The sequence below is a fragment of the Amborella trichopoda genome, chromosome 3 (assembly GCF_054954075.1).
Source record: "Amborella trichopoda isolate Santa Cruz 75 chromosome 3, AtrichopodaSantaCruz75HAP2 v2.0, whole genome shotgun sequence".
Lineage (NCBI taxonomy): Eukaryota > Viridiplantae > Streptophyta > Magnoliopsida > Amborellales > Amborellaceae > Amborella > Amborella trichopoda.
Genome location: NC_142338.1, coordinates 4,657,549 through 4,682,005, shown reverse-complemented (window position 1 = coordinate 4,682,005; position 24,457 = coordinate 4,657,549). Strand labels below are relative to the sequence as shown.

Here is a 24,457-nt window from a genome sequence, read left to right as displayed (position 1 = left end):
ATCAAGTCCAAGAGCTGCATTTTCTGTCTAGAGCCATCTTAAAACATTTTCCAATATAAATTGCTCCCTACAATGTATTAATGAGGGGGTGTTACTGGGTTACCACATGGGTGAGGTGATTGAGCCATGCGGAGGCAAAGATGGGGCAAGGCAATAATTGTAAACGACAGGATTAGATGTTGCATCGCAGCACATAATCAGTGGAAACTTCTCTTAAAAGTGAAGCAATGGAAAAAGATGCCTTGACTTAAATGTCTACTAATGATAAAGGCAATAGTAAAAAGTTAGCATCAGTAAGAGTCAAGTCACATTACTCTCAAGTCTCAACAAATCCATCTCACTATCTCGAAAGAAATCATACGTTTTTTTTTTTACAATTGTTTTACTTGTAATAATCGGTGATCACCATAACTCCGGGGTGATGTTGTTTTTTTCAACGTAGTTATCAAGACTCGACTTGTCTGACAACCAATAGGCACCTTGATGCTAAGATCGATCAGTGAAAAATCAACAAGAATTTGTAATATTTATAGTTACTATGCACTCATATTAATATAAACAAACAATAAAAAGTATACAATATCAAAGCAAGAATATGAAATAAAAAATCTAGCAACATTCAATCCATATAGCACAAAGATTTAATGTGGTTCGGTCGCAAATCGTGACCTATATTCATGAGAGAATGGTGTGAGACTTTACTTGTTGATTTGATAAAATTACAAGGTGAAATTGAACTCAAAATATTAATTTCCAACGGCATTTTTTCACTCTAAACAGAGCCCAAAAATAAGGCATAAAAAACACCAAAAAATGGGTTCTCTTTAACAATTTCTCTCTCTAAAACAGGGCACACAACAAACCAACAATGGAGTTCAAGCTTTTTGCTCACTTTCTCTCTCTAAAACATAGCATACTAAGCCTTCAAGAGAAAACTCAATTGCAGTCCAATCTTTTTATCTTTTTCTCACACTTTCTCACTCAAAACAAAACAATAATAATCCAAAGAGTAAAGTTCCAACAACACCACAACCATTAGATTAGATGCAATCCAATGGCCCAAAATAAAAGAGATAAAGTCAAATAAAATTTTGACATGTATAATTTATTTTCACACATGTAGCACTTAGCTAGTCGGATTAAAAGAAAAAATTTAATTCGATCCTAAAATGTTCAAAACCAATACTTAACTAGTTTTGGCCGGTTGGACCATAGTTTTGTTTGATCAAATTGATTAGACATAGTTAAATATTTTTTATAATATATTCCATATTTTTAAAATTTATTCTTATTTTTTATTTTTCAAAAATGTTGCCCAGTCAGTTCGATTAACGATCCAATTAATTTTGATTGGACCAAATTTCTCACTAGTTTCATGACCAATCATCTTGTTGGTTTTTTTTTTTTTTTTGGTTATTCAATGGAGAAGACAAGCCCCTACCCGTTTTTTTCAATAGATTGGGGAGTTACATTTTGAAGGTGTTAAATTGAGGTGGTTAATATAAGAATGGATACCACGATGTGATAAATGGGTGTGGCCAATCATTTTGATAATATCGATTGCCCAAACATTCAAACTATATGTAGCCTTTTGAGGTCCTCTCTCAACAGGTGAAGGTCTTGACTTTAGGCGAACTAAGCCTCTATTGTGTTTTGAGCTAAGAAAGGGCTTTTATTTTGTGATTTAGTAGTTCGTTCAAAGCACTTCTATACTATATAATATTCTCAAGATTAAACTAGCCACCAAACCCGTGAGGAATTTGGTCTAATAAAAATTGTCGAATTGGTTGGACAAAACTAAAGAAAAAAATAAGAGTAATAGTAAAAAATACAAAATATATATTAAAATATTTAACTTTGTTTAACCGGTCTGATCAGTCAAAATCAATTAACATTAGTTTTGATCAAATTCAATTTTTGCTTTAGACAGGACCCGTCGAGATACCAATTGACAGTCCAACCGCTTGAACCAAACAGGTATTATTAGTGTTAGGATTTAAAAACCCTTTTAGATGCAGAAATAGGAATTCCAAAAGTTGGATTCTACCAAGATCGTGTACTGTCCAGCTAGAAACAAAATAAGAGAGAGCCCAAACCATAATATGAGAAATGAAACATGAAATACAAACACCACAAGAACACAAAGATTTACGTAGTTCACTCCAAGTGAGCTACATCTATAGGCATAACAAATTGAAATCCAGATTTTAAGACATAAAGTTATATCTCTAACCCACAACAACAACTGAAATCTACTATACCAATGAAAGCTATATCACATATTTTGGGACATAACAACAAAACTAATCGAGCAAACTCTTTTAGACCCGCTCTCCCGATCAAGACCATCATTGATCTCTCATCTTTATTCCACAGCTAAACCACTATCCAGAAAGAGACTCATCTCTAACCACTGTTCAGAAATATATCTATTCCACAGTTAAACAGTTGTTCAGAAAGATATCTTCTCCACAGTTCAACCGTTGTTCATGGAGGCACATCCATGGTGCACATCCCAATGTACAGGAGGCACATCTATGGTGCACATCCATGGTGTTTCTCTCCATAGGAACCCTTGAGAGCAATCAAGATTTTCTCTTACTAAAAGAGAAAACCACCCAAAATCTTTATGAGAATTGCTTCCCTACAAGAAACCAGCCTCTCAATCTGGTGCACATCCCAATCTAAAAGATGCACATCTATGGTGTACATCCATGGTGTTACTCTCCGTCTCCGTAGGAAGCTCTCTTTTATCTAAAAGGAGGCCTTGCTTCTCATGAAGATGAGCCCTTCTCTCTAAGGGGAAGTGTAACAATTCTAAAAATTTCAAAAAAAAAAAAAAAAAAAAAGGAGAAAAGATGCTTTTAAATAGGTGATGGTCTGATTGAGTATGATGGTCCTTGGGGACCATCACTATTTTCAAAACTTTTTACTTGGTTTAAACTTTTGCTGCTGCTATTGTTTGCAGCCTTTGCAATTGCTGCTTGCAGCTGGCAACGTCCTTTAGCGGACGTGGTTTTCGTATGTTAAAAGCAGACGCTTAACGCGACACCTCAAGTATGAGGTAGAGCGTAATAAAATATTATAATAATACGTTATAAGAATTTAAATAGAGGAGGTGAGCACTCCCACCCTAGAAAATTTTGAGATCTCTCTCTCTCTGATCGAAACACAGTGAACTCCTCTCTCGAACCGAATTTTTTATCGGAAGCTCCCTCTCAAACATTTGTTGGTAAGTGACATCGTCTTTCTGAAAAATAATCTATTTTTAATAAATCGTGATATTTCCGTCCAGGATCTTTATTTTATAAGTTTTGTATGTAAGTGACCCCATTGTCTCGAAAAATAATCCATTCTTTTTAAAAATGAAATGAAATAATTATTTCTGCTTATTATCATGAATTTTAGGCGCGATAAATTTTATGCGCACGTGACCTCATTATCTTGAAAAATAATCTTTTTAATAAAAATTGTGATATTTTATCTATGTTAGAAATTTTGAATGCTGTAAATTAGAAAAATAAATTTATTTATTTTTCTTGTTTATTGTTAGAAATAAATGTGATATTTCTGCTTTTAGTAAAATTGTGATATTTCTTTCTACTGTTTTGAATATTTAGACATTGTAAAATTCATGTGCAAATGTCTACCTTATTATTTATTTAAAAAAATTGACATTTTTGCAATTGATTATAGTATTGTTGTGAAATGTTTATTTGTGAATTGATATCCCATAAATTGTGATAATTCCGTATTCTTGAATTTCTATAAGAGTTTTTCTATACATATTAAATTGGCAATTATGCTAGAACGTCTTTACGAACTGCTACCCTTCTAAATTTGAGCCCAAAATATTTAATTGGTTATTTTAGAAATGTTATTGAAAGTGACTGTTATTAATGGTTTCAGTGAAATTCATATTAATTATTTCAGTGATATATTGAGTACATGATATTGCTGCTTTCGAATGTTTAAAGAGATTTAGAAATAATTTAAGTATGCAAGTGGACTCATCCGGTTCGCCGGTGAGGTATAAGTGGACCTATCTGGGACGTCGGTAGGGATTAAGTGGACTCATCCGGTACGCTGGTGAGGTATAAGTGGACCTGCAGGGATTAAGTGGACCTATCTGGGACGCCGATAGGGATTAAGTGGACCCATCAGGACGCTGATGGGGTATATAGGTGACCTACTTGGGACGCCAGTAGGGTATTTTGTGAAATCCTTTGAATTATGTACTGCCGTTAAAAGTGTTATAAGCATTTCAATTACTCGGATTATACTTAATTATGCATTTATTGAAAGTGAAAATGTTGATGCATTTCTGTTAATAGATCTCATTTTGAAAAATATTGATATCTTTCAATCATAATTATTTTTAGAATTATGATGATCACTTACTGAGTAGCCAAACTCATCAAACTATGGTAAACATTTTTTCAGGATAACTGCAGATTCATTTTGAGTGCTAGTCAAGATCAACCTTGAAAGATACTGTTGTTGTGCTAGCTTTCTTTATTTACTTTGTAAGACCTCGCCACTGTAAATTTGTCCTACCAATAGATGTATATATGTTTTGTCTGTCACATCTCAGGAATAACAGTATTGTAAATTCTTGGGGTGTGACAAGAAGCCTTGCCTCTCATACAGACGAGCTCCTCTTGAAGGGGAGGCCTTACCTCTGATGCAAAGGAGCACTTCTCTCTAAGGAGTGGCCTAGCCTCTGATGCAGAGGAGGAGGCCCTACCTCTCTCTTTAGAGGAAGTCACACTTTGCCATATGGTGACCCATAACACACACCAATTCCCCTCTCTCTCATCTCATATATATATATATATATATATATATATATATATATATATATATATATATATATATATATATATATATATATATATATATATATATATATATATATATATATATATATATAGTAATGATCCGATGAGACATTCCCACACCCATGCATATAAGATCTCAAGGGGTCACTATTAAATTTGGTACAAATATATAAAAAAGTCCAATCCCACACCCATGTGATAACTTTCATATAAATTTGTGCCAAATTTATTAAGAGCCACACCAAATAATAAACTTTTTATAAGTGTTACATATGTTTCAAGAACCAAAAAATATATTCTAGAGTCTTAATTTTTTTGGATTTTTATTCCCTTTAATAAATATATCGATATGAACCTCAATTCCATAGAACATGAGATTACTTTTGATGGCTGACACGCTTAGCAACTTTCATTACGTGATTTGTTTGGATAATTTGTATTCTAACACCTCATTGGTCAATCATTGCTCCCTCTTTGTTAGCCATCGATTCCACGCATATTTGTTGGTCAATAAATGTTATTTTAGGATATCACACATCTTGGAGCGTCTTTGTAAACGCTCGATCCTTGATAAAGACAAGCTTCTTTAATTTCATCTGCTTCATTAATGTTTTAGACATTCCCACTTCATTTTCTCTTTTCTATAAATGTGCAGAGTTTTTGTACCATGTTTTATGGGACATTAAAGTTTCGTTTAATCCCTTCCATGCTTAGGTAGGACGGCCGGTTAAAGTTTCTTTTAATCCCTTCCATGCCCAGGGAGGAGGGCCGGTTAGATTGACAATTAACGTAAAACTTTATCAAAACTTATCAATATTATATTTTTAAAGGTTTTATTAAATACGCAGACTAAAAAATGATTAAATAATATTTTACTACTTTTTTTTAGTATATATTCTAGAGGTCTCCTACTTAGTTCCTTATTATCTTGGAAATTCAAGTAAGGAATCGTTAAAGACCTTCAAGGCAGTGAGCCTTGAAGTCCAGTTCAAACACAATTCAGCCTTCGTGCTTGTAAATGTCTGAGCAATGTTCAAAAAGTCAACTCGGGCCAATACTCGGCCCATGTGCCAATCGAGTACTCGCCCAAGTCTGAGTAACTCGGCCCGAGTAGGCTGTGTAATCTAGCAGCTGAAAACCACTAAAAAAATTAAAAAATTTCAAAAAAAATTAAGAAAAAATATTCAAAGTAAAATTTGACAAAGCACAACTAATTGTGGTTAAAAAAAGTAGCAAAAAATAGATTTAAAAAAAATAGTATGTGATCGGGGATATTTTAAAAAAAGATGAGAAAATGTGAAAATAAATATTTATAACCAAAATACTTTTCAATCTTTGCCAAAATATAAATAAACATATTACAAATATATTTCTTATATATATATATATATATATATATATATATATATATATATATATCCCCGATTGGAACTCCAACTCGGGCTAAGCAAGGGCCCGAGTCCAAGTAACTCGGCCGAGTCAAAACAACTCAAGTGACTTTTTGAACATTGTATCCAAGATTCAATATTTATAATTTAAAGATTCCCAATTGGACCTCCAACTAGGGCTAAGCAAGGGCCTGGGCCCGAGTTACTCGGCCGAGTTAAAACAACTCAGGTGACTTTTCGAACATTGTATCCAATATTCAATATTCTCCCATTCAGCTTAATTCTTAGTTAAATTACTACCTTACGTGACAAAGCTGACATTAATAGTTTTAGGACCCGGTTTCTATGCGGCCAAACGCGCATATGTAGAAATGCGGGCCTATTAATAAATCTATTTTTGAGATGGATTCTAAAACTTAAGTTTTAAAGACATGTAATCTCTAACATGGAGATCATGAATATGAAAAAATAAATAAATTTTAAAAATTAAAAATAACAATTCTAGTAAGAAAAATTTGGACCATTAATTTCCATTGTTTTAGATGAAACACCTACTTGCATCCATCTTTAAGATGGATGCTTTACACTTTCTAGACCGCACATGTAGAAATGAAGTCCAGCCCACATGAAACAATTTTCCATAGTTTTACTGCTTTACATAGTCTTTGGTTATAGTTTTCTTTGCTATTAATATATCTCTATTGCTTTATGCAATCTTAATGCGGTCAATTTAATAGTCCTTGTTTTGTTTTCTTATTCTCATTGTTTAAAGTTTGGTTTGCAATTCGAGCTGCAAGTAGTCAATCTTAACGTAGATTAAGATTTGATTAACGATTTTCATTGTGGGTAACCCCTTAAAGTCCATTCTCATTGAAGTTAACCGTTTTCATTGTGATTAGATTCTCAAATTTTTAGACTAGGTAGCATAGTTTAGAGTAAAGAAAAACTAGATTATCTACGACATAAAAACCAACATCCTCGACAAATCACGAGCTCGACATAGGATCCATTTATAGGAACTATTAGTTGGGAACGGTCGTTTAGAGCACCATGTGTTGTGTGTAACTGTTTAGTATTATCAAGATTGGACCTGACCGATCGGTGATCATCCGGTTGCCGATAAACCGGCATGTTCAATCGGCTTAATTGGGCAAGTCGTCGCTGGTCAAAAAAATGTTAAAAAAGATAAAAAATAATAATGCGAAAAGTATATTTAAAGCTTGATTAAACAAAACATATCCAACTGAAATTGAAAATTAGTGAAAAAATAGATTTTAAAAAAGGGATTGCCTACAAATTGTATATAGAGATCACAATCATTCCCACTCATTAGATATGAAATTGAATGGCTTGAGGTGGGTCACAAAGCCTGAGAATTGTTTTTTTATAACTTTGTATCCATGCAACAACATTCTTACAAACACCCATTTGAAATTTAAGACCTTTATATGCAAAAGATGAACGGTCTCTTTGTAGACAATATTTTTAAAATCAATTTGTGCCCAAGGCTATTTTTGAATTTTTTAAAAAAATATATGAAAATGTAAAAATAAATATTCATGACCAAATCACTCAACAATCTTTACCAAAATGATGAAAGCATTCAAAAATAGATTACAAACAAATCCCTTGTTTTTTCGTATATTATATAATTGTTTTTTTTTTTTTTTTGAAATACCAACGGGATCGCCAAAATTGGCCAAAACCGAAACTGGCTAGTGCCCATTTCCAGTTTAACCAGTCGGTTCCAAGTTGAACCGGCCGAGTTTGCGAACACTGGTACCACATGTACGTTCACCGGTCCATTTCAAAGCAAAAACCAAATTTGATAGCAAAAAACCCATTGTTTGACTAGTTTTTACGCATTGGGTAGACTAGTTTTGACATATCCGATAGATTAAACAAAGTTGAACATTTTTTTAATAATATTTGTTATATTTTAACTAGTTTTATTTCTTCTTTAGTTTTAAAAATCTAGTCCAATTGGATATATTTTCTTTGAAATGTACCCGGTTTCATCTCTAAGCGTCATCTCTCTGTTACTGTCTCTATAAGAGTGTGGTCAATCTGTCGCGGCACCCCCTCCATGGTAGTGTACTCAACAAGAGGCCATAGCCCCATTCTTCAAACCAGATCCTGCTGCTCACCGCTAAGGGGCCATTGTTTAATGTTGCTAAAACCCTCACCAATGTTAATCTTAAGTCTCTTCTATAATGAAAAAAAGCAATTCAATGCATAATTATTGTAGAACTACTTAACAAATTGAACTAGATAACTACTTATCACAAAATACAAGGGGGCCAAGAGAAATGCTGATGCATGCTCGGCTCTCATGAACAACAACACTTTCTCCATCGCTTGCTGCGCCAATTTCACCTTTGTGTGCCATAGGTTTTGAAATGCGTGTCATGATGTGTTGGTAACATGCATACTAAAGCAAGGTAAATATGCATAGAAGAAAAAACTTACAATCCTATGAGTTTTTTAAATATGCATAAACACCTATTTATAATCTCTTCAATCAAAATCACTGTGTAAGTGACATGATATGATAAGATATTTAATAGTCTACCCTACATATATATGATGGATATTTAACAGTCTACACATATTGCATAAGAAAATATTATAATGACATGAAATGGTTTAAGTTAAAATAGGAAGACCATTTCAGAAGTGTAGTCTCATTTAAAAAGCATCAAATAACAAATGGGCTGGCTAACTATTAAAAATCTGATAAATAAAACAAAGATATCCTCATAGAAATCAAGATTAAACCCAAGTGTTGCAGGAGTTAAATGACAAACTTGTTAAAACGGGAACAGTTCAATACATCTTATTTTTATGGAACCAAAAGGTTTCATCACCACTTCTGATTGATGGAATTGGAAGAAACTGAACAAACTATCGTGTTGCGAAACTGTAAAAATCGCAAGCTTTTAAAAACATAAACTATTCTCTCTATGAGTCAATCAAATATCCATTCTAAGTTTAAAAAGAAATCCAATATCCATTCTAAGTTTAAAAAATAATAGTCAAATATCCATTCTAAGTTTCAAAAAAAATCAAATATCCATTCTAAAATCTTAAGCAACCTTACAAATTCAATTTGAAAACAAGTAAAGGAGCAAGCATAGGACTAAAAAGCATAATCATTTCATTGGAACTAGAGCTTAAAAACATAAACCGCTGATGTTACACAAAAAACCAGTTGTAAATAGCCTATTCTCCATCTGTTATATAGCTCAAACAATCCAAGAAATGTATTCTTTTGTGAAAGAACAACCTCCATAATAACCACCATACCAATTTTCCCAAGCAGAGGAACTAATACAAGCTTTTATATCAAAAGTACAGTCTCATTTTATACAGTTCCTAACATTAAAGGGGGAACTAATACAAGCTGGTATTATTTAAACTAAGCAGCATGCCCTATAAACCTAAAAAACACTCAATTCTTTCCATTCATATTCATTCAAGAAAATAAGCTCCCTCTTCAGTCCTTGCATTCATAGAAACTTGAGAACTTTATGCTCGAGGAGCTTGATAAAGTAGCATTCTCTGGTTTTGGGGGTGAGTTTTTTATTTTCCATTCATGGTAGGACAAAATTGTTCATGGGTTTTTTTTCTTCCCTTTAGTCTAATAAATTTAAGCCTAAGATAAAGTCTTGAGGTGATACTCTTTTAGAAATTTAAGGCTGAGGAGTATCATTGTCATTAGTGTCGTCACCTCCAACCATTACTTGGGCGGTGATGATCTCATGCATGGTCACGAAGAACATAAGATATCACCCTTTTTCTTTTTGCTGATGGGAGCGGTAATTTTTGAAAAAAAAAAAAGGATTGATTATTGTTTATGATGATTGCTGTGTATTATTTATTAATTCTAGGCACCTTGATTAAAATCTTGTTATCAATAAATAGTGCCAAATAATTAATGTTTCAAAAAGCTAAAAAAATATATATATATTTCAAGATGATAAGTGGAGACAAGAATTGAGAGAGAGAGTGAGTCCTGCAACGGGAAGAAGTCCTAGGTAAAATAGGAGAGTCCTATAGTTGAGATATCCAGGGAATCTCTTTAGCATTTGGGGATTTCTTTCTCTTAAAGAAGATTAAGGATTATAATTACCCATTCTCCTTCTCGAACTTGCTCCCACTTTTCATCTTACAAGTTGCAATATAATCAGGGGATTCAAACTGTGAAGAAAAAACTTGAGGACCCCCAAATATCCTGATCCTAATCCACTGATTCAACAATTTTGCCTAAACCAAAAATCCTCATTCAGGCACAAAGTAGAAAAAAAAATCCAAAACCCTCAAAAAACCCTTTTATGAAACTATCATTAAATCAAAGCAGAGAACCCACAGAAAAACCAACTGTCTGTGTCATGATGAATGTGGTAATAACCATCATTAAACCACAAAATTATTATGCAAAGAAAGAAAATAAAAAAAAGGCACAAGTAAAAAAAAATTCAACACATTTTGGGGTTTTTTTATCCCCAAAACCCTAATCCGCCATTAATCTAATTTTCCCCTAATTTCAACAAGAGAAAATTAAGTATCTGATTTAGAGGGCCAAAAGTCTACAGTAGTGGCTTCAGATAGATAGTTGGTAATCCAAACACAATCAAGCTAGTTGTCGCGTTGCGTTTGATATTAAAATTATATCTTGTGTTTTCATTATCAAGAGGGCAACTTAATAATAATAATAATAATAATAAATAAATAAAAATAAAACTGCTGGGGAAGATGTGGTGTTCATAATATTTAGAAACAATATTACCAAATGGTAACAAAGAGCCCCAAATAGTGTCATAATTTGTTCTAGTTTTTTTCTAAAATTTTTAAAATAGTTTCTCTCTATAAAATTTAAATTTTGAGATAGTTTCTCGCTCTCTAAAAATTTTGAGATAGTTTTTCTTTCTGAAAAATTTGACATAATTTCTCTTTCCAAAAAATTTCAGGTATTTGTTCTCTCTAAAACTTAAAATTTGACAAAATTTATCTATGTAAAATTTAAAATTTGATATAGTATCTCTCTCTAAAAATTTTGAGATAGTTTCTCTCACCAAAATTTAAAATTTAAGATAGTTTATCTCTCTAAAAAATTTCAGATACTTTCTCTCTATAAAACTTAAAATCTGAGATAGTTTCTATCTCTATGAATTTTCAGGTATTTTCTTTCTATAAATTTAAAATTTGAGATAGTTTCTCTCTATGAATTTTAAGATAGTTTCTCTCACTAAAACTTAAAATTTAATATAGTTTCTTTCTCTAAAAAAATTGAGATAGTTTTTCTTTTTAAAAAATTTCAAGTACTTTCTCTTTGTAAATCTTAAAATTTTATATAGTTTCTCTATCTAAAATTTTTGAGATAGTTTTTCTTTAAAACGTGTTTAGGTACTTCTCTCTCTAAAATTTGACTCAGTTTCTCTCTCTAGAATTTCAAGATATTTTCTCTCTCTAAAACTTAATTTGAAATAGTTTCTTTTTGTAAAAAATATTGACATAGTTTCTTTCTTTAAAAAAATTTAAATAGTTTCTCTCTCTAAAATTAAATATAGTTTCTCTCTCTAATATTTTAAGATATTTTTTTCTCGAAAACTTAAATTATGAGATAGTTTCTCTCTCTATTTCGTGGAGGTGTTCCGGTAGAATTATCTGTATTTTATAAAGTTGGATCTCGTTGGAAATCAATTTTGGATTTCTTTTTTTGGCTTGAAATGAGAAAAATAATTTACGAGCAAAAATACTTTTCAATTCCAAAGTTTCGATCCAAATACCAAAAATATGTCATCTCCACATAAAAATATTTCTAAAAATGCATTTCCAAGTATCCAAATGGCCCCTTAGAGCTTTCGAATCATTTTAAGAGCTTGCCCTTTGAAGTCTCAAACAAATAACTTGGTAACCCTGGGTCTAAAACCTCAAGATGCTGACTTCATATTCAGTGTTCCCTCTTGCTCTCCGGCTTAATGAAGGGACCCAATCACTAATATCTTCTAACATCTTATTTCCTTGGAGTCGCCATCCTCTTTTACAAACTATGTACTTCACAATTCAATGTCCACCTTTATGGTACGTGCCTCTATCTTTATCTTAAGAATTTATTATCATTATAGCCTTTTCCAAACTATTTATCTTAAAAAATAAATATCTTAATAATGAGCATAAAAAGCCTTGATGAAATGGCAATCTATTTAAAAAGAGATATAATGAGAAAATATTTTGGTTAGTCTTAGAGAAAACCACACAAGCTGCAAACTCATTGGAGAGGAAAAGGCAACAGGTCCCACATTTTAGTAAGGGATTATATATTATAAGACCATTTAGGCAGTGAGATCATCCAGCAGAATTATAAGACTTGAAAAATATAGGGAATTCATCAAGGATGTGGAAAAATGGCAACATCACTACATATTTTGAAAAGGTATTGAAAATTATAACATGATTTATCTTTAATACTGTGAGGTCATTGTTACACCTAGCTATCTATGGGAAGTCAAGCAGCTGGAGGTGTTCCATAGATGTTTGAAATATATTTTGAGCATTCAGTTAGATAAATAGCAGACCCAACGCATTGATCTAACATCTAATGGCTAAGAATAACAGTAACCTTCTTGTACCATAGTCTTATTGCATACTTTTCTTTTTAAGAATAGGGTTTGTGTACAATGAGTCCATTACATTTTATAGAGAAATATCACAAACACCTCAAGCCATGCACAATTAGACAATTAGGGGGTGCCTTTAATCCTTGTAAAGCCCAAAGAAATTTTTTTTGGGTTTCAAGCATGGTCAATAATAAACGTGATGATTGTAACACTTATGTACAAAAAAAAAAATTAACCTTATTGTATACTTCATGTTAAAAATATCAAGTGAAAGCACCTTTCAATTGCTTCCAAGGGTTCAACAAGCACCCTCCTTAATAATTTACATGATTCTAAATGGTTAGCCCATTCTCTTTGCATCATCACCATCCATCATTCCGATGGATAGGGATTACCAAAGAGATTGTTTTCTCCATTTGTCCTTTAGGATTAAAACAACTGATAATTGTTCTAAAATTCTAATTATATGGATTGATAATACTTTTCTTTTATTCGAACAATGAACTACCAAGGATAAAGTCTTATTACAAATAATTTCTATCCAAATTATGAGTGACATAGCTTGATACTTAAAGAGTATGAATAGTATACAATAACACCGCTTACTTTTGATATAAAGATACCATAATTATGTATAGCATTATATATAGAATTGGACAGTTAAATTTGTCATTGACTAGATTCAATTACTAAGATATTTTTCCAATAATATAACATAATTCAATATGTTGAATTTCACATTGGCACCTCCTTGTACAAAATAAAATACAGTCTCCTTAGATATTATATCTTCTCTTATATAGCGGCTTTATCTAACTTGGCTTAAAACAAACTTGCAATGAAAACTAACTAAAAACAACTATAATATTTAAAAAATGGACTGAGCAGCACCATATGCTTCAGTTGCATGTGACTTTCATTCCCAACACCTTCAAAAACTATTCACCGGATTTATATTCGCCATTGTATTACCCAAAAAAAAGAAAAACAGCTTTTATATTTGGACATTGACTGTGGATTATAAGCAAATTTCGGCTCCAAGAGTTGATTAGACGACCAAACGTCCCTTATCCTCATTGTGTGGCCCTTAAAACATAGAAAATAGCAAAAAGCGGGCCCATCCGAGTTGGAAAAAGCTTACGCCCAGATGCTCAATTTGTGGTTCCGTCAGAAAAACTTCGTGGGCACTGATACCGCTTACCATCACTGAAACCACTTAAGTCTGGTTTTGTTGCCGCCCAGATTGACCCATGTTCAAGATCCAAGGAAATTCTTACCGTTATTTTTGGGTCTTATTTTTTGGGAATTTGGGTGCTAAACTTTGTGTGGTTTATTCAAAGACATGGTATTAGATGTTGGTTTTTTTTTTCCTTTTCTTTAACGGCATATTGTGGAGAGTTTAGACATTCAAGAAGAAGTAATTGATATATTTGGGGCTTATACATTGGATATGGTGATTGGTGTGTGGGTTTTCTCTGATGGATTGTTGATATTTATTGTTTTTGTGGAGCTGTATATTATGAGATCTGGTGTTGTTAAACATTCAAGAAGAAGTAATTGATATGTTTGGGGCTTATACATTGGATATGATGATTGGTGAATGTGGGTTTTCTCTTATGGATTCTTGATATTTTTGTTTTTGAGGAGTTGTATATTATGAGATCTGGTGCTGTTTGGGGATTTTTTTAATTCTATTTGTGATAGAAATTTATGCATAGGGAGAATTGAGAACACCAAGCCATTAATCCAATTGGGTTCTTTTATTTTTTGGTCATGATTTCTGGCACATTGAGTGTTTGCATTTTGATGTGACTTCTAAGATCTGGTCAGTAGTTTCAGCTATAATTTTAAGTGATTGTTAGGGATATAAGAAGAAGAAATCCCTGATTTTTTAGCTAGAACTTCATTATTGGTTGGGCATATAAGAAGAAGAAATCTGTAATCAAATTGAGTTCTTGGTAGCTTTTTGCGTTCTTTGGTGTTCTGAATTTTGAGGTATTCTTGAGGAGATGGTTACTGTGAATCTTGGGGTTCTTCACTATGTATTGGACCATCTTTATGGGGCGTTTATGCACCGAACCAAATTATCCACACCCTTTTTCTCAAAGGGATGGGGTGGTAGCAAGCTTGATATGTTGGAGACTATGATCAAGCAATTTTTCCCTGAAAATGCGGGCAAAACATGGCCCCCCAATATGGTTGAGCCTCTGTGGAGAACAGTTTGGGAGACCAAGACTGCTTGCCTCAGAGAGGGGATTTTCAGGACTCCTTGTGATGAGCAGCTGATCAATGCATTGCCACCGGAATGCTATGATGCTAGGGTTGCTTTCCTCTCCTCCAAGTCTGTACCTCCGCATAAAATGTCTTGTGTGGTCCATCTTGCAGGTAATGCTCGAATTGATGATGGGTTCATGGTATTATGCTTTGTGCCTATTATTTTATGTCCATTTTTGTTGCAACTGATAATGCTGTTATGATCTATTGTTGTTGCAGCTGATAATGCTGTTATGGATAAGTGCTCTCTCTTATGATATCATGCTCTATGCCTATGCTTTAGTAAATGTGTTTGTGTAGGTTCATGAATAAATGCTGATAAATGGAGCCAGATTGTGTTATCCTTCTTAGAATTTGAACATAATTCTTTTCTGTTTACTAATAAAATGAAGTATACTGAATCATGCAAAGTGAGAACTTGATAGGACTATACTCTTAGAAGAATCAAGGAGGTTAAATGTCCTATGCAGTCCATACAGTTTGTGATCTGATGATATCAAGGGTCGTAACTTGTGATCACCACACTGATTTTGGTAGTAGATCAAATTTTGAGTATAGAATCAAGCATCATGAAGAACGAAATAGGTTTTGAATCTATAAGCTATAATCCATCATAACATTACCTTAGGCATCAACAATACCTTAGGCATCGTTTGCCGGTGGGGTCAATTTCCTCTGCCTTATGCAAATAGTACCATAGGGAAAAGACCCCATAAAGTCTTTATAAAACAGGGGTTAGAAGTGGAGTTTTCATTACATGCCCGATGGTAAAAGTAGCTAGCAAACGGTGGTCTATTGACCACCAACACATCTTAACCATATTGAATCTTTCCAGTGAAGATTCCCTAATGTAGGATTAATGAGTGTTTATTATTATTATTTCTTTTGAATCTTAGTGACGTTTATCAATCTAAACTGAAAACTTTTAGGCAGTCATAAAAGATTCCTGCTTTGAGATAGGATACTTTATCAAGTTTTATCATTTGTCATCTGTTCCATTGTGTACTAGAAGTAGTCTAAACCAGTATGCAGGAATATTTGTGTTCTCTATACATGCAAGTATTTCAATTAACTCGTCATTTTCATCTTTTTCTTAGATGTTGGAAAATTCTCCGACGGCATGGAGCCCCTTGTACATCTTATAGGGCACCAGAGAGAGGCAAACTGTTATATGTTTGAGTTGTTTGAACCATGTTTTTTACTTTTCAGAAAGAGTTTATTCTTTGGCTCGTAGCCAACATGAAAATATAGCCATGGGCCAACTTAATTAGTTCACTGATTGATGCCATCACAATTTGCAGTCCATGTGAGACTGAGTTCAAAATGTGATTGGTTATAGATAGATCACCACCATCTTGATAATATTCAGGTGGAAACTTTTTTTATACCAAGAAATTGGATGATATTCCGAATTTCATTTTTTCACAGCATGAATCACACATATGTGTGTATTAAGTGACCATGCTATAGCCTTTCCAAAACACACACACACACACACATGCGTGTGCATGCACACAATCATATGTGTGTGTATTAGGTTTTAGTTTTAAATCTTTCCCTTCTTCTTAATTAATGAGTTTCGTAACTTAGTTGATAAACGAAGAAAGGAAATGTCAGAGCTGCATCTCAGATGCTCATGCTAAATATGGTTCCTTTAATTGTCCCTCTCAGTTGTATCTTAGATGCAATGTGCTGTTTACATATTTTGGTAACTGCTGAGTCACAAAAAGCCCAAACTGTGTTTCTGAAATTCTAGGAGCAGCAAAGTGACAGATCTACTGCATGCAATAGATTAGGGTTATACATGAAGAACGAAAGAGCTCGAAATTCTTTTACTTTTGGTGGCAGGAAATGTAGAGATGAAAATGACAAAAGAGAAGTCACTGACAACCTGATCCAGATGCCAAGTTGGAAACTTTTGCCTCTGAATATGGTATTGGAGTGGAATGGGGGACAGCACCTGATGGCTTCCTAGAACAAACGAGAGGCACCGAGCAAGGATGAGATACCACATAAGAGAAAATGAGTTATGAGGGAGGCAAAGGCGATAAGAGATGGGGAATTGTGTCTGATTAACTTGGCTTTTCATTGGTTCTTAATTTTCTATTTTTCATGAGGGTTCAGTCTTTCTAGACTATTTACTCTATAATGTTGTTATGATCAGTGTTTTGAAAATGCAAATCTTGGTCCAGTGATGAGTGTATTCAGAATGATAACCTAGGAATAGTTGAGGTTATATTTATTTTAGAAAATTGTGAGCATTCGAATAAGCTTTTTCTCACAACAAGCTAAGGAACAACTTCTCATCAAACAGGTATAAGGGCCTTTTGGATCTTAAAATGCACTCATATCTTGCCCCATATGAAGTCTAGCTGACTTGGTCATGTTTCTTAAAGTCATCGTTATAATTTGTATCTAACGATGTGATAATGAAAGTATAGACTCTATAGACAATCTTACGCAATGATTCATCAGCAAATCCAGAATAGATTTAACCTTTTGCACTAACTCTTGGATGCTGAATAATCAATTCTAAAATGACTGATTGTTGGGGCCTCCCACATTCGTAGTGGTGCCCATCAAGCATAGAAAATATAATGCTCAAGGCTCAAACTACTTTATATAGTCGTGGTTTTTGTCAGGGAACCATTTATTTAAACAAAATAAATAAATAATAAAATAAAATAAACTACATATGAAATAGTGTGCCACACTGCAATACTGGTCAATCAGCATATGTTTTCAGCATTCACAGTCTACGCATAGAAAGGAAAGTTTAGCTGATTAGGTTTTGGTAAATATGCATTTCAGGAACTGGGGATCATTCATTCGAGAGAAGACTACGTCTTGGGGGTCCATTGTTGAAAGAAAACATTGCAACCATGGTACTTGAAAGGTAACTATAGAGACACCAAAGTTTTCAGGTCAATTTCCTTTTTCCTTTCCGAATTCACATCATACGATGAATCACTTCACTAAAAATAACAAGAAGACACAAACAAGGCCTATTCTGTAGGGTTGACAAACCATGAGGGTTGATTTGAGATCAAATGTGCCGCAGCCCTTTCTATGGACATCGACGTCCTAGGCTGCAGCAAGGTGCAAAGCTCCTGTGTGTGAGTGACTTGCTGTTGTTAGGGAGGGTCACCATCGAGGAAGCCCGGAGTTTGTTATATTGGTTAGAAGCGGTGGCTGGGTATGGCAAGATGGGTGTTTGCGGACTCAGCATGGGTAAGGAATTTGTTGTAAGTCACAAAGCATACTTAAAACTGTCATTTTATGAGCCCATAGTATAAGTGGCAATATGATTCTATATATTTTCTGACAACTCTTGAAACATTATTTACAGTTGAATATTCGAAAAAATATCTTTTTATATGTATTATCTTTTCAACTTGACCCTCTAGACAAGGGTAAGGAGCATTGCCTCTCCCCTCATTCCTCACTTGAGCATGTGCACTTGCACACACGGACAATCACCCAATTTCATAAGAGTTTGGAAATGAATGCTTTCTTATGTATTAAAGGTAAAACTTTATATTTGATCCCACCCACATATAAATTATATGTTACCCCACTTAGCCGTTCGATCTAAATGGACGGCTAGGTTGTTCAAGTCACATAATGTCATGCCAAAACACTGTTTGATTTATTTTTTTTTAGAAAACATTTTTAAGTGAAATTTGGGCTGTCCCATCTTCTTATTGGGGGCGCACCTAGAAAAAAATAATAAAAAATATGCAAAAAGAAATTACCAAAATGCCCCCATAAATTTCAAGGGTATTCTGGTAATTTTTTATTATTTTTATTATGTGCACTTCTGTCAGATGCATGCATGCTTCAAATTTTGGTACAAAATGATTATAGAATAAAGATAAAAAATAAAACACTTTGAATTGTCATATTAAGATCTGACACTCGAAGCCAACTTGTGGCATTCGTGACTCAAGCCATCCCAGCCATCCACTCAGATCTGATAGCTGAGAGCAGGGATCACATATACTTTATATGTGGGTGGAGTAACATGTAAAGCTTTCCCAGTGTTAAAGGCTTTTTATACTTATCATTATTTAACTCATTGTAGTACGGGCATTTTTTGTGGTGAATTATCAGGTCTTTCTTCTCCTTTTTCACAGTCAGTAAGAATTTAAACTATAAGGTTTTCTTTGAGTTGGGTAATTTTTACTTACTAAAGCACTTACGACTTCCTCTGACGTTCTTTCTGAACTAGTCCAAGAAGCGACTTCTTGGATATGTGTTCTTTTTCATGAAGTAATAGCACAACTTCCCCTGGTTTCTAGTATTGGCTTTTAAGATTTTATTGAACATGTGGTAAGGGAAACTGCTTCTATAATACAACGGATTTTTACTGTTCGTTTGTGAATGCTGTACATTTAGGACAGATTTTTGCATCCATTTTGAAATGGACTTTTTTTACAGTAAGAGTTGGGTACTGAGAAGAAAGATGAGAACAATTGCTTGGATTTTTATCTATTTATTTATTTTTGGGGGTTGGGGCTGGGGGTGGGGGTGGGGGTGGGGCGGGGGGCGGGGGCGGGGGCGGTGGTGGGGGATGGATTGGTGAATCCAAATAAGAAGGGTTTTGTAATTATATAAAAAAAAAAAATTATGAAGGAATTTACTATTCATCAATAGTAAAATAAGGGGGGGTTTCCAGCAATTTTTATGAATACTCAGTTGTTCCAGTCATACTCTTAGAAATTAGCATCTCCATCGGTTCTTACGTTGATTAAATCCGTATTTCTGAATATTTTCAGGGGGAGTTCATGCTGCAATGGTCGGATCACTTCATCCAACTCCTGTTGCCACACTACCTTTCTTATCTCCCCATTCAGCAGTTGTGGCATTTTGTGAAGGCATTCTCCAGCATGGGACTGCGTGGGAGGTGCTGAGAACTGATGCTGCCCAAAAAGTTGAGATGACGCTTGAGCAAGTGAGAGAACGGATGCGCTCTGTGCTGTCCCTAACTGATGTGACACGCTTCCCTATTCCGAAGAACCCTAAGGCTGTGGTCTTTGTTGCTGCCACTGTAAGTTCTCTCTCTCATTGAGTTGCAAACTATGTCTCACATCTTAGTGTATGATATATATATATATATATATATATATAAGAAAACTCTTTAAAACGCTATAGGTGATTTTGAACGATGTTTCGCCCACCACAGACATGCTATGTCCGTGGTGGTTTATTGAATGGAGCCATAACATACGACGCGTGATCTGTAGCGGTTTCCACGTGTTTTTTGACCGCAATAGACCTACTATGTCCGTTGCGCTCTTTTAATCCATGCCGTTCAAAAAATCGGACAGCTTGGAGCCTATGGGTGAAAATACTATTCATTTTTGCCTGTTGGCCTTGCGTAGTGGCTTCTATATATATATATATATATATATATATATATATATATAAGAAAAAATGTATACAAAGCCGAGGTTCTAAACAATCAAATTAGAGCACACTTTAAAATTTCACTAGAAGAGGTGGTTTTGATGTCCAAATATCCGCAAATTGATCATCTCGACATCAAGATGCATGGACATGAGAAAAAAATGGATTTCAAGTTCTAAACATAGTGCATCATGTAACGCAGGTTTGGACCGTCAATTTTCAAGATTTTCAAGTTTCCACAGATGTGCTTGATCTAAACTATTTTTGAAGCTTTAAATTTTATAATTAAAGATGAAAATATATTTTAAGGCTATCACAAATATTCCCAGAATTGAAACCACACTTCTCGACACTATTTGAAGGTGCGCTTTGTTAGAGCCTCGGCTCTATACAAACCGCACCCATATATATATATATATATATATATATATATATATATATATATATATATATATATATAGGAAAACTCTTCCCAACGCTTGAACAATGATTTTGTTTACCCTCATCACCATCCAAGCTTCATCGCACGGTCACAGTTGCCTGGTAGTATTTCAATTTTAATTTGTTTTCTACAAATCTAAATTACTTGAAATTTAGAACGTGTGTACATCTTAGTGAGGCGCACCTAATAAAAATATGAAAAATAATAATTCTCTAAATATAAATTGACCAAAATACCCTTGAAAATTTATGGGGGTATTTTGGTCAATTTATATTTTGAGAATTATTTTTTTCATATTTTTATTAAATGCGCCTCATTAAGATGTACACACACTCCAAATTTCAGACCATTCCGATTAGTAAAAAAAAAAAAATGAAAATTGAAATACTATCGGACAATTGTGACTGTGCGATGAAGTTTGGATGGTGATGAGGATAGGCGAAATCACTGTTTATTTTCGCCTATAGGCGTTTTGTAGTATCTTCTATATATATATATGGAAAATGCTGAGATTAGCTCACTAGCTCATATGAACATATGAGTTTATATGAGCCCAATGACCCAGATTGAATATGAGCCGATTTGACGGTCCCGATTTTATTTCGTATTTGAATTTTAATGTTTTTTCTACAAATCCAAGTTGTTTGAAATTTTAGGCGTGTATTCTTCAAAATAGCATAACCTAATAAAAATATCAAAAAAATAATTTGCAAGAAATAATTTGACCAAAATACCCCTGAAACATTTCAAGGGTATTTTGATCAATTTAGTTTTTACGAATTATTTTTTTAAATATTTTTATTAGATGCGTCTTGATGAGAAGAATGGATGCTTAAAATTTCAAGTGATTTGGATATATAGAAAAAAAAATTAAAAGTCAAACACGAAATGAGGTCGTGATCGTCAGATCAGCTTAGATTCAATCTGGGCCGTTGGGTTCATATGTTCATATGAGCTAGTGGGCTAATCCCAGCATTTTTCATATATATATATATATATATATATATATATATATATATATATATATATATATATATATGGGAATGGATTCTCTCAGCCCACAGGCTGACATCTACAGTGTCAGCCAACAGCTTTGATTCAATCTGGGCCGATCTGACGATCACGAACTCATTTCGTATTTGAATTTTTATTTTTTTCTACAAATCCGAATAACTTGAAATTTAAGATGTTCATTCTTCTTATCAAGGCATACCTAATGAAAATATTTAAAAAATAATTCACAAAATAAAAATTTACCAAAATACTCCCAAAACATTTCGGGGGTATTTTGGTCAATTTTTATTTTATGAATTTTTTTTTATATTTTTATTAAATTTTACTATTTTTGAAGAATAGATGTTCAAACTTTCAAATGATTTGGATTTGTATAACAAGAATTAAAACGCAACCACGAAATGAGGTTGTGGCCATTGGAACGGCTCAGATTCAATCTGAGCCGTTGGCTGACATTATAGCTGTCGCCCATATATAGCTATATATATATATATATATATATATATATATATATATATATATATAGATAGATATATAATGAACAAGATGCATGTATAAGCTGCGGATTTCTATGTATGCCTTACCAGTCTCTCATGTTGAATTTAACATGTTAGGATGATGGTTACATTCCAAAGCATTCAGTTTTGGAACTTCAAAAAGCTTGGCCAGGTTCTGAAGTGAGATGGGTCACAGGTGGTCATGTCTCCTCTTTCTTACTCCACAATAATGAGTTTCGGAGAGCAATTCAAGATGCCCTTAACAGATTGCAGGGACAGGAACCTATTGCACTTGTAACACAATGACAAATTTAAGTGTGATTCTTTCTTCATTCTACCACCTGATTTAACTGTAACATGGGACAAGAGCAAATTACAATTGAAGGAAATTCAATTGATGTATTTCATTAACATGGCATTTACTAAGAAAAAGAATAATGATACGTTGATATGACATTGTACACTTATTTCTTAATGTAGTGAAAGGTTTGATGTGCTGTTGTTGCCCATTTTCAAGCCTCTGATGACATTTGGTTAATTCTCTGTAATCTTGCATTTGAATCATTTGACAATGGACAAATTTATCACTAAAAGAAAAAGAAAAGTAAGCAATGAGGCCTATATCTCTATTAGCAGCAGTTGCATTAGAGATGCTGATCCCCAATTGTTTTGTGAAATATTTTCCTTTTATTTTTTTTAGTTTTGGAAAATTTACATAAAAATTCCCTTTTTATTTTCAAAATCTAAAAATAGCCCCTTGTATTCCAGATTTTATAATCAAGTCCCACATTTGGAGAGACTACAACATATTTATTTTTATACTTATTTTATAGGATGAGGATGAGTACAATATATTTATTTTTATACTTGTTTTATAGGATGAGGATGAGTATGACCTCAGTGAGGGTATGTTTTTTGATAAAACAGAATGGCAGACCAAGACTCGTGTTGTCGACTCCAAATAGTTGAAAAAAGGTTTTGATGATGATACATTTTCTCTTTTTATCAGATTCAGATTCAGCTGAAATTTGGAGCATCGTACTTCTCACCATTATGCATGGGTAAAATATTAAAAAATAAACTTTATAATAAAAATGACCACATTATCAAGGTAATAATATTTTTTAAATTAATTTTTTATACATGTTTTCAAGTGTGTGCAGGTGATAAGTAAGGACCCTCAAATTTTAGCTTCATTCAATGCACAGAAAAATTTAAAAATTGAAATATATTATACACTCTCAAAAATGGGATTTGTATGCATCAATTATGAAATATCAATGACTAGATTAAATTTCAAAATTGAAATGGGATTATTACATAAATTTCCTTTTATTTTTTGCCAATTTTCCTCTTCTTCTTTTTTTCTTGTAGGAGTCTGGTGTTCGTTTTTTTCTTTTTTTTTCTTTTTTTTTTTTAAAAAAAAAGGACTGGCGACTTTCTTAATATTTTTTATCATAAAACAACCCCTCATCAAGAGCATCTTTCTTGTTAAAGAAAAATAATTTTTATGAGAATGGGGTTGGGGTTATGGTGGAAGCACCACTTGTGCCATGCTTAAAGGTTAGGTTTCTATTCTCACATAACACATTTAAAAAATGAATAAATATATAAATTATAAAAAATTTGCTTTTTATGAATATGTTGGTGTCTTCTATGAATTTAGGATGAAAACCAAAATCTATATTCGGTGATTTTAAGTGGGCTCAAGAATATTTTACTTATTATGAATTATTGGTTTTTGAACGGTAAGCCTTGGAGATTGGATCCCACCAATAATATATGAATCATTGGCTTTTGAACGGTGAGCCTTGGAGATTGGATCCCACCAAAGACGTTATATGGTTCAAAGTGCATAGACTATACTCCAAGGCCATAACCATCTACCCTTACTTTTTGACGGTGATAATCAAGATATACGTCATGATGTACACTGCAACGAAATATCTCAATAACATGCACTTTTTTGCCA

At 33.3% G+C, this 24,457-nt stretch overlaps 1 protein-coding gene across 4 annotated transcripts; it reads left to right on the top strand.

Annotated features, from left to right (window-relative positions):
• The first annotated feature begins 13,968 nt into the window (after nucleotides 1-13,968).
• LOC18439882 (alpha/beta hydrolase family protein) lies at nucleotides 13,969-22,994 on the top strand. 4 transcript variants are annotated; one of them, XR_016052779.1, is made up of 5 exons: nucleotides 13,969-15,234; nucleotides 17,935-18,019; nucleotides 18,185-18,368; nucleotides 19,902-20,173; nucleotides 22,603-22,994. XR_016052779.1 is itself a non-coding variant. In XM_006850037.4 (5 exons), exons 1-5 carry the CDS (start codon nucleotides 14,859-14,861, stop codon nucleotides 22,789-22,791), a joined length of 1,092 nt encoding a protein of 363 aa, XP_006850100.1. In that variant the 5' UTR covers nucleotides 13,969-14,858; the 3' UTR covers nucleotides 22,792-22,994. The 4 variants fall into 4 exon arrangements, 2 of the variants coding, with proteins under 2 accessions (XP_006850100.1, XP_088719074.1); XM_006850037.4 differs by having other exon boundaries at nucleotides 18,185-18,354; XR_016052780.1 differs by lacking the exon at nucleotides 18,185-18,368.
• Nucleotides 22,995-24,457: the final 1,463 nt, after the last annotated feature.

What these genes read in the sequence shown, in the direction of transcription:
- LOC18439882 (XM_006850037.4), top strand. Translation starts at nt 14,859, where the DNA reads ATGGTTACTGTGAATCTTGGGGTTCTTCACTATGTATTGGACCATCTT. An exon ending in TTGTGTGGTCCATCTTGCAG is followed by an intron (nt 15,235 to 17,934) that starts GTAATGCTCGAA and finishes TATGCATTTCAG; the next exon opens with GAACTGGGGATCATTCATTC. An exon ending in TGTTTGCGGACTCAGCATGG is followed by an intron (nt 18,355 to 19,901) that starts GTAAGGAATTTG and finishes GAATATTTTCAG; the next exon opens with GGGGAGTTCATGCTGCAATG.